This window comes from Lepidochelys kempii, chromosome 9, assembly GCF_965140265.1.
Source record: "Lepidochelys kempii isolate rLepKem1 chromosome 9, rLepKem1.hap2, whole genome shotgun sequence".
In the NCBI taxonomy this organism is placed as follows: domain Eukaryota; kingdom Metazoa; phylum Chordata; order Testudines; family Cheloniidae; genus Lepidochelys; species Lepidochelys kempii.
In genome coordinates this window covers 22,485,870-22,500,813 of record NC_133264.1, presented here as the reverse complement: position 1 = coordinate 22,500,813, position 14,944 = coordinate 22,485,870, and the positions used below count along the sequence as shown (strand labels likewise).

General features: G+C 39.7%; 1 protein-coding gene across 4 annotated transcripts in view; it reads left to right on the top strand.

Annotated features, from left to right (window-relative positions):
• SCHIP1 (schwannomin interacting protein 1) overlaps positions 1-14,944 on the top strand; it is a 114,805-nt gene that overhangs the window by 89,122 nt on the left and 10,739 nt on the right. For all 4 annotated transcript variants that reach the window (XM_073359539.1, XM_073359540.1, XM_073359541.1 and 1 more), the window contains 2 exons: positions 11,600-11,717; positions 12,672-12,869. In XM_073359539.1, the coding sequence (XP_073215640.1) occupies positions 11,600-11,717; positions 12,672-12,869 (316 nt within the window). The remainder of the gene's footprint in view (positions 1-11,599; positions 11,718-12,671; positions 12,870-14,944) is intronic.

Genomic DNA, 14,944 nt, shown 5'->3' with positions numbered 1-14,944 from the left:
ATAGAATGACCTGTTGTTTGTCATATAGGCAAACAATATTCTGGTGTTAATTCAAAAGCTGATCTGACCTATCCGTTTGCTGCTGCTGCTACTGAACATACCCAAAATAAAATCATCAACACAAGCAAATGTCACAATTAGCCCCATTAATAGCATGGCTCTGGACAATGGGAATATTGCAGCTCTTCCCTCTTCTCCTCCCTTCCACCCCCTCCCCCTTGCTAAATGTGAATAACGCTATCTGCCTGAAGGTGTGCAAGAAGTTGGCAATAGAGATAGTATTATTACAGCATAGTTCCAGCTAGGTATGTGTGTTCTCAAAAACAGTACCTGATTTGTCTTGGTTTGTGCCTGTCATTAGAAAACTAGACAGTGAAAGAAATATATTGCATTGGTTAATCTGTTTGGATGTACTGTTGTTTAGTAGATATTTTGTATACGAGGAGTGAAACGTAAGGAAAACACATGAATGCTTCCAGATCTGGGATTGAAGTAGGCGTGATCCAAAAGAGGAAGCCAGGGAATTTGGTCAGGACTTGCAAAAAGATAGGGTTGCAGAAATTAGTAGTCCTGTTCTTTTTTTTTTCCTCTTTCTTTTTTAAACTAAACTATGCATTTGATGTATAAGAACTTAGTTACAAATTATTCCCACATAAAGGTATTCTTCTTGGCCATATATCAGTATGTATGGTATGTAAAATAATGATACATTCCATACTAACTTGGGAAAAAGTTAGTTTTCTGTTTTTTCTTAGTAAATTATTCAAAACACCCATTAAGAATATAATATAATATAATATGTTTATACAGTATTTGTTTCAAATCAGAAAGCATACATTTAGGAACATTCTCAGCAGAAAATAAGAAATCTGTTATATTTTCTGATTTTTCTAATATTTAAAGAAAGCAACAATATGAACTTTCCTGTGTCTTCTCTGTTGTAAAACTCTGTCCTAAAGTTAATAAGATAAATGTTTTGCTCCTCCTGTGCCCCAACCACGAAAGTTCCAGAAGGCTCATTATTCTCTCTCCCTTGAATATCTTATAAGGTCATTCAGAAATCATGAAATGTCACATTCTCATGTGCTACCCATATGTGGATGAAACTCAACTCTTGTGCTGCCAGCTTAACTACTAGGCTTTTTCTGTCATCAAAATGTCCAATGCCTGGATAAAATGACCAGATTTGGCGGTTAGTCTGAGAAGCAGTGTTGTGATAGTTGGAAGGGGAAATACATCCAGGAAATTGCCAATATGCTAATCTCACCAGCTGTCCAGGGTGTCATCAATTTGATATGCAGTCTTGAAATCATGCTGAAGTCACTACTCCTGAAGATGATGTTAGCATCTTCTGTTAGCCAGGACAGTCTACCTCCATTTTGTCTCTGGCTAGAGTCAAGCCATGGTGATCCACACTTTCATCTCCTCTAGGTTAGATTTATCCAGCTCATTCAACCTGGAACTAAACACAGCCACCACCAGAAGGCTTAAGCTGGTGCAACTCTCAGCAGTGCACTTCATGAGCAACAAAGGATGATGTGGACACATGACATGCAAGCAACAAATGCATAGCAAATGTTCTGCAGACTACAGGTTCCCCTTACACATAAGTATTCAAAGTCCTGCTCCTAATCTACAGAGTCCTTAATGAACTGGAATCTGGCTGCTACAGTGTTTACTTCACCCTCCAAGACAATGATATTTCACAGAGCCATACAGTTGGAGAGACCCAGTTTTTAACTTTCAGGTGCTCTGGTCAGTGTGTTTTCACTATGGCTCTCCATGATAGAGGAGCTCAGATGACCACTTTTTGATCATCCAGTGATGTCCCTTTTGTCTTCTCCAATGTATGGCATGTGCATGGAACAGCCTGCTGTGACCCCATGGTGCACCCAGACTTCATCAAACTCCTCCAAAAGACCCACCAATGTAAAAAAAATATATATGTATATTAGCTGGAGGTATAAAATGATCTTTTAAATAAAGCTCTTCTTCATGAGTTACCTGTAATTTTTTTAAAATAATTTTAAACCCAAAGGGAACAGAGAGAGAATCCCATGGGCCATATTCTCCAGAGAAGTGCAGCTGATTTCACCATGCCCCCAGTGTTAACTAGCTCTAGTGCTGGTTTAATTGGCCCTGGAGGGATATCTGCAATGTAAGGGTATTTACCCAGCAGTGCAGAGCCAATATAGCAGCTCATGTGTCACTCTCATTTCAGTCTCCCCCGGTTACACACATATCAGGGGGAAGAGGGCATGGGCAGAGCAGAGAGAGAGAGGCAAATATGCCTCTGCATTGTCTTGGCATCCTAGATCCGTTTACAGCTGGCATAAGTTAGAGCAGCCATCTGTCTGTTCTGCCTTAGTTAAGGGGAATCATCCCTGAAAATATGTATAGAGTGAAAAGATAAGCTTTAAGGCACCTTTAGCTTGCACTATGTGCGGACATCTACCGTATCTGCGGATCTGGCTCTATCTGTTCTCATACTTCACTATCATGTTGTTCAATGTTTATACCAAAATGACAGTCCCATTATACAAACCTACAATAGGTTTCAAAATAGTCCAGAGATGTGTGTTTACCCAGATAGTGGTGAACCAGTTGTTCTCCATAACAGCTAACCTCATTTGGGAAGTTTCTGAATGGACTCTCATGTTTAGTGTAGAGCTGTACGTTTCCAGGGTGTGGCAAGAGACCAAATCTGAGAGATGGACAAAAGCAGGAGAGAATTAACCATTATTTAAGAGAGGCTACAATTATAAAATCAAGCTTAACTTCAAATAAATTGAAAAGAAAAACAATTTGACTTTGTTTAGTAACTACTTCCCTTTAAAGCGAAGCCAGTAACCTCTATCTTCTAATTATGCAGCAGGTCTAATTAACAGTGTGCAAGCAGAATTTGACAGATGTACCAAGTGAAATTACTAGATGCTTCTGAATTTTGTTAATATTTATACATCGGTCAGAACTTTAAAACACAGTGGTTGTTATTTCGGGGGTGGAGGAACCTTCATAGGAGTGCTTTCGTATTGAAAAAGGATACGTTATGTAGAAAACAAAAACATAATAAAAGCCCTTTACTATTTGGATAGTGAATATAGCACAACATGTGTCCAGCTTTTATATGCCCCCACCCTTTATTCAATCAACATTTGTGTGCAAGGTGCATTGTTTGCATATATGAAAAACTGATTTGGAAAAAGAAATTGGATATTCCAGTGAGCAGTTATATAATAAGACCCCCACCATTCTTTTTGTGATTCGTGTATCTCAAACTCTGTAGTTTCAGATCATTTTTACAGAAGTTATGAATCCCTCCAAAAAATTATTCTGGGCTGGCAACGTGGAATACATATTCTTTCCTCTTTAGTACCCTAAAGAGGAAAGAATCCAGCTCAGGTTGTTAGTGACCAGAAGATGATTTTATTTCTTTTTAATGGCCTTTGTCAAATGAGTTAGTTCCTATTGAACAGCTGTCCATATGGCAAAAACTACCACTTGCAATTAGCACCAACTGGCAGTCTTCCTTGCAGTCTTAGCAGACGGACCAAGTATTGAATGGATATGGAGACTGACTTTTACCTCTTGAGATGGTCCCTCCACATCTGGATTTAGACATATTTACAGAGTCATATAGGGACGTTTGCACCACTGCTGCTCACACTGTACCTGTTCTAAGAACAAATACAGGAATGAATTGCCTGGGCAGCTAATCTGGCATCTTTCAAAGGTGTGACATTCTCAAACAAAACTGCAAAACAAAAAATGCAGATTATGAAAGTTGTCTGTTAGCTGCAAACAAACAAAAAAACCTTCCTGTGCCTAGAAGTTCTGCACATGTTCATGTTACAGAGGCCCTGCTGTTTCACTCACTGGCTAGTGTCTTAAGCTAAGACCGTGGTCCTACAAACACTTACAGGCATGATTAACTATTATTGTAAATAGTCACATTGATATCTGTCATGGTAGTAAAGCTACATGCATGTGTAGATGTTTGCAGGATTAGGGTCTAAGACTGCAAGCTCTTGGGTCAGGGACTGTCCTCTCTCTCTCTCTCGTGCCTAGATCACTGGGACCCTAGTCTGGCTGGGGCCTCCGGGCACTACTGTAGTACAAATAATGCATAATAATAGTGTGGTGGATACATTACTGTTCACTATGAAATATATTCCAAGTATGTTACAGTTGTGGCAGAAAATAATGAAAATGACAGTATTGCTGTTGAAGGCTGAACTCCCATCGTGGAGTGTAGTGAGGTGCATTTCATTACTGATTTTTTTGTTTTTGCTAGCTGTTGTCATAACACAAATGTGCATTCAGTGTACAGTAACTCCTTGCTTAACGTTGTAGTTATGTTCCTGAAAAATGCTAGCTCAAGCAAAATGGTGTTAAGTGAATCCAATTTCCCCATAAGAATTAATGTAAATAGGGGGTGTGGTTCCAGGGAAATTTTTTTCGCCAGACAAAATACACACACACACACACACACACACACTGTATAAGTTTTAAACAATTTAATACAGTACACAGCAATGACAATTATGAAGCTTGGTTGAGGTGGTGGAGTCAGAGGGTGCAAGAGGGTGGGATATTTCCCAGGGAATGCCTTACTGCTAAATGTTGAACTAGCACTAGGCTGAGCCCTCAAGGGTTAACACATTGTTGTTAATGTAGCCTGACACTCTACAAGGCAGCACGAATGGAGGAAGGGGAAACAGCATGGCAGAGAGAGACAAAGACACACACTCTGTGTGTGAGAGCGAGAGAGATGCGTATTGCCCCTTTAAGTACGCTGACCCCACTCAAAGTACACTGCCTTTTTAAGTAGATCAGCAAGTTGAGACAGCAGCTGCTGCCAGCAAGCTCCCTCCATCCTGCACCCTGTCCTGTCTCCCCTGCTCTGTGGAGATGGCCCGATGGGGTAAAGGAGCAGGGGGAGGGGGACACCCTGACATTAGCACACCCCATCCCCCTCCACAGCAAGGAGGAGGCTCCCGGGAACAGCTCCAAAGCAGAGGGCAGGAGCAGCACATGGCAGTGAGGGGAGGAACAGCTGAACTGCCTGGCAATTGGTAGCCTGCTGGGCAGCTGCTGCACAGGGAATTTAGGGGAGCTGATGGGGGGCTGCCGGTCCACTCTGGTTCCAAGCCCCCACCAGCTAGCTCCAACGGGCTGCTCTTTCTGCAACCAATGGACAAAGCAGGCTGCCAAAGGACGTTATAAGGAAGCATTGCACAACTTCAAACGAGCATGTTCCCTAATTGGTCAGCAACGTAACAATGTTAACCAGGACGACTTTAAGTGAGGAGTTACTGTAACTTTTATTTGATAAATTTACTTTTTCTTTGTTAAATTGAATTAAAAAATAGACTGTAGTTGTATATGTGCAATGTAGGGAATTCATATGACTAGCTAGGCCAGTGCTCCTAATGTAACAAGAAATCTCTTGTCTCATATTGGTTTAGTTCTGAAATATGTTCACTGTGAGAGCAAATAATGGCCGTAAAGGCATTTATCCATGTTAACATTTTATTACTCTAGAATTTTGTTTAGGTGTTATGAATAAGATATGGATGGCCATTGCTGGTGGAAATGAATGCAGGCGTAAAAATAAAAACGCTGAACAGCTCTTCATGCAAACTGAGCTGCAACAGCCCACATGAGACATGGCAATATACACATCTGAAAAGTCATAGTCTGAAAAAGCTTCTTGTTTTCTATGTTTTCTAGCCCTGTATCCTAACAGGAGGCTTTCTGTGTGTGTGGGGGGGGGGGGGGGGCGGGGGAGAATCCCACCCAGTGTCTCAAATTTGCAAATTCCCTGCTCAGTGTAATCAGTTGCTAAACCTAATAGTCAGTCCCTTCTTTAAATCTGTGTAGCACTTTAATCTGCCCTGAATAATACAGCTGTCCTTAATATATCACAATCAACAGAATCTAGTTTTAACAGTTATGTCCCATGTGAGCTCTTTATTCTCTAACCTGAACTGTGTGCCTTTTCAGGGGTTATTTGTGTTTTTGAGGTGCTCAGGTTGTGCCTTTGAAAGGGGTCTGAGTTGAGTAAACCAGCATGTTATACCCGTTTCTCTCTCTGAACAATAAGCAAAGTAGAAGCATGTATTTTGTTACAGGTTTTCCTGGGTAGCTGTAATTCATTCTTTATGCCTAAAACCCATTGAAAACCTCATGTAATATAATGTCAGTGTGCAATTATTTATCATCATGTTACATATTAATAGTATCAAGAGAGCCATTAAAATAAATGGAAAAGGATATTCTACTGACCGTTCCCACTAAATAGAATATAAGCAACTCTGCTGGGACTAAGGAATAAAGAATGATATGCATCAGAGAGTGAACTTCTACATAGAGTGCACGGGCTGAAATTGTGGAAAAACAGCATCACTTGCCCCATAACCTCAGCCGTGCAGAACACAATGCCATCAACAGCCTCAGAAACAACTCTGACATCATAATCAAAAAGGCTGACAAAGGAGGTGCTGTCGTCATCATGAATAGGTCGGAATATGAACAAGAGGCTGCTAGGCAGCTCTCCAGCACCACTTTCTACAAGCCATTACCCTCTGATCCCACTGAGGGTTACCAAAAGAAACTACCCCATTTGCTCAAGAAACTACCTGAAAAAGCACAAGAACAAATCCGCACAGACATACCCCTGGAACCCCGACCTGGGATATTCTATCTGCTACCCAAGATCCATAAACCTGGAAATCCTGGACGCCCCATTATCTCAGGCATTGGCGCCCTGACAGCAGGATTGTCTGGCTATGTAGACTCCCTCCTCAGGCCCTATGCTACCAGCACTCCCAGCTATCTTCGAGACACTACTGCTCTCCTGCTGGTAATAGCTCACCTTAAGTGATCACTCTCATTACAGTGTGTATGGTAACACCCATTGTTTACTGTTCTCTATGTATATAAATCTCCCCATTGTATTTTCCACTGAATGCATCCGATGAAGTGAGCTGTAGCTCACGAAAGCTCATGCTCAAATAAATTGGTTAGTCTCTAAGGTGCCACAAGTACTTCTTTTCTTTTTGCGAATACAGACTAACACGGCTGCTACTCTGAAACCTGTGATTGTGAGTTACACTGTGTTGGGTGTGTAGTGATATGTTTACTTCCCCCTCTTATTTGAAATTCTTAGTGAAATACGAATTGTGAATAATTCTCAAATCGCAGCTTCCTTATGGAAACTACACATGGCTGGGAAAAACAGAAAAAGTATGTGCAATGTGTGGGCATAGAAACTAGCTTTCTTTAAATCTGACTCGTTCCTCTGCAGACACTCCTAGTGTCTGTAAATCAAGTTCAACTCTTTCAGGGTACAGCAGTCCATAATTTAAGAGTAGGATGGGAAATATGGGGACTGGGGGGGAAGACCTGCATAATTCTTTATCTACCCAGTCTGCACCTCTGATTGAGATAACTACCAAAAACTTCCATCCTCCATGAGGGAGCTTGAAAGATTAAGGAAGTATTTGTAGCTCAGGAAACACTCTCAGCTTCTTCCCCCACCTCCTTTGTATTGATTTGCAATTCTGAGGGTACAGGGACAGAGCAGTCTTAAGCCCTTTGCATGTAGGGATTGCAATGGGATCTGCCCTTGCATGGGATATTGCAAGTGGAATGATTGACAGAGCTCCTTGCCTCTCTGAAAGATAGTGTTCACATTGAGAACTTTATAAGTCTTCTTTGTAATATCATAAAAGTTCAAAGTAAAACTAAAGTTAGTGAAATATGCAGAGACCATTGGCACAGCAGCAGTCAAGCTAGAAGGCAATCAGATCTACCTGGAAATGTCAACCTATTTTTAAATGCTTTTCAAAGTGCACTCTTAAACCATTAACTGTAGCGTACAGACTAACACGGCTGTTACTCTGACACTTTTTCCTGTGTAGCATTCTTAGTTACCTCTTCCAGGAATGTAAAGGAATTACAGACTTTAGCCTAAAAGAAGGTGTGTCTGCATTCCCACAGAGACAAAGTGGTGCTAAGGTGATTTCCTGTGGTTTTAAATGCCTTCTCATTTCGTTCTGTCCAGGCAATTCTCCTATTTTCCTTTGGATGCTTTCTGCAAACTCCTCTGGATATTTCTGATGCTACAAGAGCTCTTATAGCCTAATGGCCAGAGCTAGAGGATTCATTCCATTTTGAGGCACAGGAATTTGTGCACATAATTCCTTGTATTTAAAAAGGAGAAACATCCCCTACATGCTTTTTAGTTTTGCTGTGTATCTTGGTTCTAATTAGAAAGTTGTGGTGGTTGCTGGGAGAGGATTAGGCAGTCGTTATTTTATATATAAACTTTAATCTTAAATTAACTTGCACCTAACAACCCTAAAATGACGGAGATGATCTCTGGCCTGCTGATGTTTCTTTTTAATAAATCTTGGAATACCAGGGAATTTCCAGAAGACTGGAAGAGTTTTAATGTCATGTCAATATTCAAATAGGGCAAGTGGGATGACCCAAGTAACTATAGGCAGGTTTACCTGAGATCAATCCCAGGAAAAATAGTGGAAAAGCTGATACAGGATTCAACCAGTAAAGAAGTAAAGGATAGTAATATAATTAAGGCCAGTCAATGTGGCTTTATGGAAAATACATCTTTTATTCTTTGATGAGATTACAAATTTGGTTGATAATAATAACTGTAGGTGTGATATATGTAGACTTTTGAAAGGTATTTGACTTAGTACAGCTGACATTCTAATAAAAAACATTATGCAATATCAATAAAGCGCACATTAAATGGATTAAGAACTGGCTAACTGACGCATTTCAAAAAGTAGTTTGTCGGTGGGGAATCTTCATTGAAAGAGGGTGTTTCTAGGGGGTTCCACAGGGATCAGTATTAAACCTAACGCTAATGAACATTTTCTTCAGTGATCTGGAAATAAATATAAAGTCACTGCTGATAAATTTGCAGATGATACAAAGATTGGCAGAGTGGTAAATAATGAGGAGGACCAGGCAGTCTTACAGAGAGAGAGAGCTGGATTGCTTGGTAAGCCATTCAAACAAAATGTATTTTAATACAGTCATATATAGAACAAAAAATGCAGGCTATACCTACAGAATGATGGACTATGTCCTGGAAAAGAATAACTGAAAAGGATTTAGGGGTCATAGTGGACAAACAGCTGAAAGTGATCTCCTAGTGCGATGCTGTGGCAAAATGGGCTAATGTAATCTGTGGATGTATAAATAGTGAAGTAGCAAGGAGATTTTACCTCTGCATATGGCATTGGGGAGACAGATTCTGGAATTATTGTATCCAGTTTTGGTGTCAGCATTTTTAAAAGGACATTGACAGGGTGAAGGAAAGAGCCACATAATGATTCGAGGATGGAGAAGATGCCTTACAATGAGAGACTTAAAGATCCCAATCTGATTAATTTATCAAAAAAAAGACTGAGAGATTAGTTGACTATACTGTATAAGTACTTTTGGGGTGGGGGTGGGGGGGGGGAGAATAATGGTACTAAAGGTCTTTTTACACTAGCAGAGAAAGGCATAACAAGAACCAATGGCTAGATGTTGAAGCCAGACACGTTCAAATTCGAAGAGGCATAAATTTTTAACAGTAGAGGGGATTAACCACTAGAACAAACCCCCCCGGTAGGTGCTGGATTATCCGTCTCTTGATGTCTTCAAATCAAAACCAGATACCTTTCTGGAAGATAAATTTTAGCTAAGCACAAGTTATGCTTTATTCAAACACAATACAGGGACAACAAGATGAAATTTCATGGTCTGTGATATATAAGTCAGGCTAGATGATCTAATTGTCTCTTCTGGCCTTAAACTCCATGAATCTTTGAATTAAAGGTTGATAAGGTTAAGGCATATGCTGCTTCTAAAATTCCCCACCTGATAAATTTAGTACTCAAAGGGATAACCATTATCTGAGAAAAAGGGGGGAAATCTTAGCATTAGAACTGTTAATTTCCCCCCAAAAAACCCAGAGACCTGCCTTATTATCTGCATTTTGAAACCACACCCACTCATAGTTGTTCTAAGTCATCAAGCTGGGAAAAACTCAGTTGACAAATGAGCATAGGTGTTCTTGGAAAGGGCAAATCACTCACAGGACAGAAGGTTAGAAAAACCAACAAAGGTCCTTGCCTTCTTTTGGCAATAAAGGCACATCTATTACTTTGTATCTCAGTAGCACCTCGTGGCCGCAATTGTGATCAGGGATCCAGTCCCTTGGTACTGGACAAACACATCATGTGAGATAGTTCCTGCCCCCAAAGAGTTTAAAATAATAGACAAGCACACAGTGAGTGGGGGTGGAAGGGAATGTCTAGGTTGGAGCAGGTCTGAAAGGCAGTCAGGTTATACAAAAACATTAATAGGAATACTGTAAATTAAACCCTTAAATGAATATCATTTCACTGTGGCAGTTGTGCATTATATTACAATCTGCATGTTTTCTAGCAAGAAAGGTATAATGACAAACTGTGTAGAGCTTTTAGTAATACTAAAATTCAGCAACAGATGGCAGCAAAAGCATAGTACTGTTACTGAACTGGAGAGCTTTTTAATTGAAACACAGTAACTATGATTTAAAATCAGCTGTTGTGTTTCAGTATTGTGGTAGAGCACAAGCCTTTCACCTAGAAAAGCTGTGTTCTGTTCCTGGCTTTGCTGTTGAATTGGTTCTTGAATTTGGGAATTTAACTTTTTTGTTGGAGATCAGTGCATGATGGAGAAACTGTACCAGCAGCAGGGATGGGGAGTGCCACAAGAGTGTCTATGTGCGTTCTTGGCCATCGGAGGATCTCTCTTGTACTGAGGTCTTCCTTCCAGTGTTGGATCTACCAGCTCCTCAGCTTGATTTTTGCTCTCTGTTTGTACAGAGCCTAGCACAATGGGGTCCTTGCCCATGACTAGGGTTCCTAGGCACTTTGATAATACAAATTAATAATAATAAGTTTAATGAGCGCTGCAAGGCAAAGCAGCCACGCCACACCAGAGGATCTGGCCCTCTGTGTTAAATATATTGCTTTAGCTATGTTTCTAAGAACACCCTAGATTTATTAGAAGTGAATGAATTTTACTTGACACTATAGTCTTCGTTTACTCTTCATATTTTTCTCCTCTTCAACGCTGAGAATCCGTTAAGTCAATTACACTTCTGTTAATAGTCAGTTTCACTTTTCAGTTTAGTGCTGCAATGTTTAGGTTTCAAATAATACCATGGGGAATGTTCATTATGTCTAAAAACAAATACTTCCCTTAAAAAAAAAAACCTAGTGGAAACACTTTTTCTTTTTACACAAATTGGAAAAAAAAATCACGTTGATGGCATTCTTTTTCAAAGTTAAATAACTTGTGCTTAAGGCACTTTAGCATTTTATTTTCTGCTAGAAATTAGTCTGGCTCTCAGAAGGATATGTTGATAGAGACAGTTAAACCTTCAGTGTTGATTTAGGTTGGAGCTCCTATATTTGCTAATATGTTAGCATACCTTGTTAAGCAACAGTGATTGCTGGTGACAATATTTCAGATTTGTTGTCGAGAGAAAGTATGCATGCTAAAACCTGTCCCTTTCCTCCCCCTCCAGGCTACAAAGTGGGATGAACCTGCAGATTTGTTTTGTAAATGACAGTGGAAGTGACAAGGATAGTGATGCCGATGACAGCAAGACTGAAACAAGCTTGGATACGCCTTTGTCTCCAATGGTAGGTCTGATCACTAAGGCCTTTTGTGAAACTAGTTAAGAAATGAAAAGATTTTAAAGCACAAGTATGTACATGAGCTTCTATCATTTAAAATAATTCTTTAGCACATGCATATGCCATTCTTAATATATTTAATATAGGTATAAATTAAGCTATGATTGGGAAAAGTTATAAACTGGCAATGATATAAGCGGACAAGGAGCTTGTTAAGATAACAAGATGGTTATAAAAACTTAACCGTCCTTGATTATCTGTAAAATATTTTTGACTGCTGGCCACAGTTGGCAAACTGTTTCTGGGTAGAGAAACAAGGTGGGTGAGGTAATATCTTTTATTGAACCAACTTCTGTTGGTGAGAGATCCAATAAAAGATATTATCTCACCCACCTTCTCTCTAATATTCTGGGACCAACACAGCTACAACAAACTGCATATTGCTAGGTAGCTCAGATGTGCTAGATATGTGAATAAGTTCCCTCCTTTTATGGGCTGGTAACAGTAAGGAAGGGAATGGCGTGGAGAAGCATCAGCGTCCCACCGCCCCTTCCTTCTGAACAATATTGTAGCAAGGAAATTAGCAGATCTGCTACAATTCCCCCTTTCCCCCTATATGAACAATACCCGAGGGCCTCCAACCCTTACTGGGATTTCCCAGAGTTTGATTCAATCCATTCCCTTCAAACACTCACTGATCTAGCAGGTTTCTCTCCCTAACTAAAACTCAAGTTACCATTAGCATTTAAGTGTTCCTGTCTTGAAAAATGGTTTTTGATATTTAAAAATCATTTTGTTGATCAAATAAAATTAAATGATCTCTATCTCCCCTGAAGAAGTCACACCACTTGCGTACATGAAAATTTTGAAGCTTTAAAGCTAAAATTTCTTACAATATTGTCTATCTTAAAGTGTGAATGTTGTTATACGCTTACAACTGATGTGTGTGTACTTTCCTAGAGCAAGCAAAGCTCCTCCTACTCTGACAGAGACACTACTGAAGAGGAATCCGAATCCCTAGATGACATGGATTTTCTCACTAGACAAAAGAAACTGCAAGCTGAAGCCAAAATGGCTTTGGCTATGGCAAAACCAATGGCCAAAATGCAAGTGGAGGTGGAAAAGCAGAACAGGAAAAAATCCCCCGTAGCTGATCTTGTGAGTATCAAACCAAAGGCCAGGATGCATTCAGTCACCACCAAATGTTAACAATTTGTTGTTTTTCTGTTGGGATACTTAACCACTTGAGAATCACTAATTCTTTCCAATTATCCAAATTCTGTAATAGTGCATCCAAATATCTCCAAAACTACATGAACAAAGGATTTTTTATTTACAAAGAGTAAAATATACTTAAAATATTTTGTAGCGCTCATTACAATCTGAGAAAGTAGAGAAAATAAATTCTATACAGTGAAACGTCCTCTAGCTTTAAGGTGCTATCTTGCAAACACATTTTATTGGGTGCAGTGCTTACTGCCACAGGTAGTCTTATTTAGATCAAGCACTACACCTGCTAGTAAACATTTGCAGGCTCAGACCCATACTTAATATTGTATAATAATGAAGCCAAACTGTGTCTTACAAGTTAGAGGTTGTGTGTTCATATGTGTGTGTCTATTTGTTTATATAAATAATAAATAAGTGTGTTTGAGAAAGAGATTCTTAGGAAACTCTTTCCTAGTTGTTACAAAATTATCTGAGATTATTCAGCTGGAAATCATCAACTTTAGAACAGGGTTTCTCAACCTGTGGTTCCTGTCCCACGGGGCTGGCTGGGCTCACCTCCCTGCTCCAAGTATTGTAACCTCTAGGGTATCAGCACCAGTTAGGTTTGGCCCAGCCTTCATGATGACGGGAGTCCTGGTAGGCCATATTTGAGTGAGTGGCACTGCAACCCCATGAGCCAGGTGACAAGTCCACTCACACAAGTTTTGTCCGGGGGGACAGCGCCAAACCTGAGCGGCTCTGCAATCCCAGAGGTTGCAACACCCGGAGCGGAGAGCCAGGCCCTGTTAGGCCCTCAGCACAGGACCTGCCACTGTGGGGTGAGTGCCAGGCAGGACCTGACCAAAACCACCCCCACCTCCATCCCTGACTATTTACTGCATTACCACAGGCCATAAACATTTACAAATGGGTCCTGATCCCAAAAAGGTATAGAACCACTGCTTTAGAAGATTTGACCGAATAATAAAGATATTCAAATTCAGAAATGGAGTAAGGCATGACAATACAGTGCACTTCGAAAGGATGTTTTTGCAGTTAGTGGAACTACCCGCAAGTGAAGTTCTGTTTATTCACATATAATAATATCTCTGTGTGTGCTGAAAACTAAAGTGCATATAATTTTATCAACATTTTGAAAGGCTTAAATGTTATTTTAGGAGATAATTTGCATCCACCCATTATCAGTAAATGAGAACTAACTTTTATAATAAGCCTTTGTTAATTTTTAACTGTGTGTGTAATATGTATAGAGAGAGAGAACAGAGAGAGAACTAAGAGAAATATATAATCATTACTACCACTATTCACAAATCTGTTCAGATTAGTAATTAAAGAACCAATAAATACAGCAGAAACAAAACTCTGCTAAGCAGAAATGAAAACCAAAAAAAGTACTTGAAAGTAGAATGTACATTTTAAAGATGAGATCTTAACTCTATAGTCATTTTTCCAACATATATAGTAATGTAATATATGAAAAAGTTAATCCCAGATTTAAAATGGTTCCATATGTTTTCAAATAAATCTCTCCCACTGTATATTGTATAAATCACTCTCTGAAGAGCAGCAAAAAAGTAAGGCTAACCATTCATCCATCTATCCTGTCTGCCTGTGTTAAACATAAAGGCTGATTGAGAATTAAAATGGTATCTTAATTTAAAACAGCCAGTAATTGGTAACAGCTGTCTTTCTAGATGACTTTTCTCAAGACTTTTTCTATTTAAGTTGACACTTGTCTAGTTTAATGCCACATCAACGTTTATATTGTGATGATGTAGCTACAGTCCAGTGGCTCAACACTTTGTTTTAAACTTGATTCTTAGTGTTTGAGAAATGGCTCAGTCAGGAATATCCATATATGCCAAAGGGAAGTGCAGTTACCATGTATAATTGCATATAAGGCAAGAGATTTAGGTATGACATTTCAATCAGTAGTTGCAGAGTCAACATGGGTCACTGTAGTGGGTCATTTACGAAGTGATATCTGGGGGGGGAAATGAAGC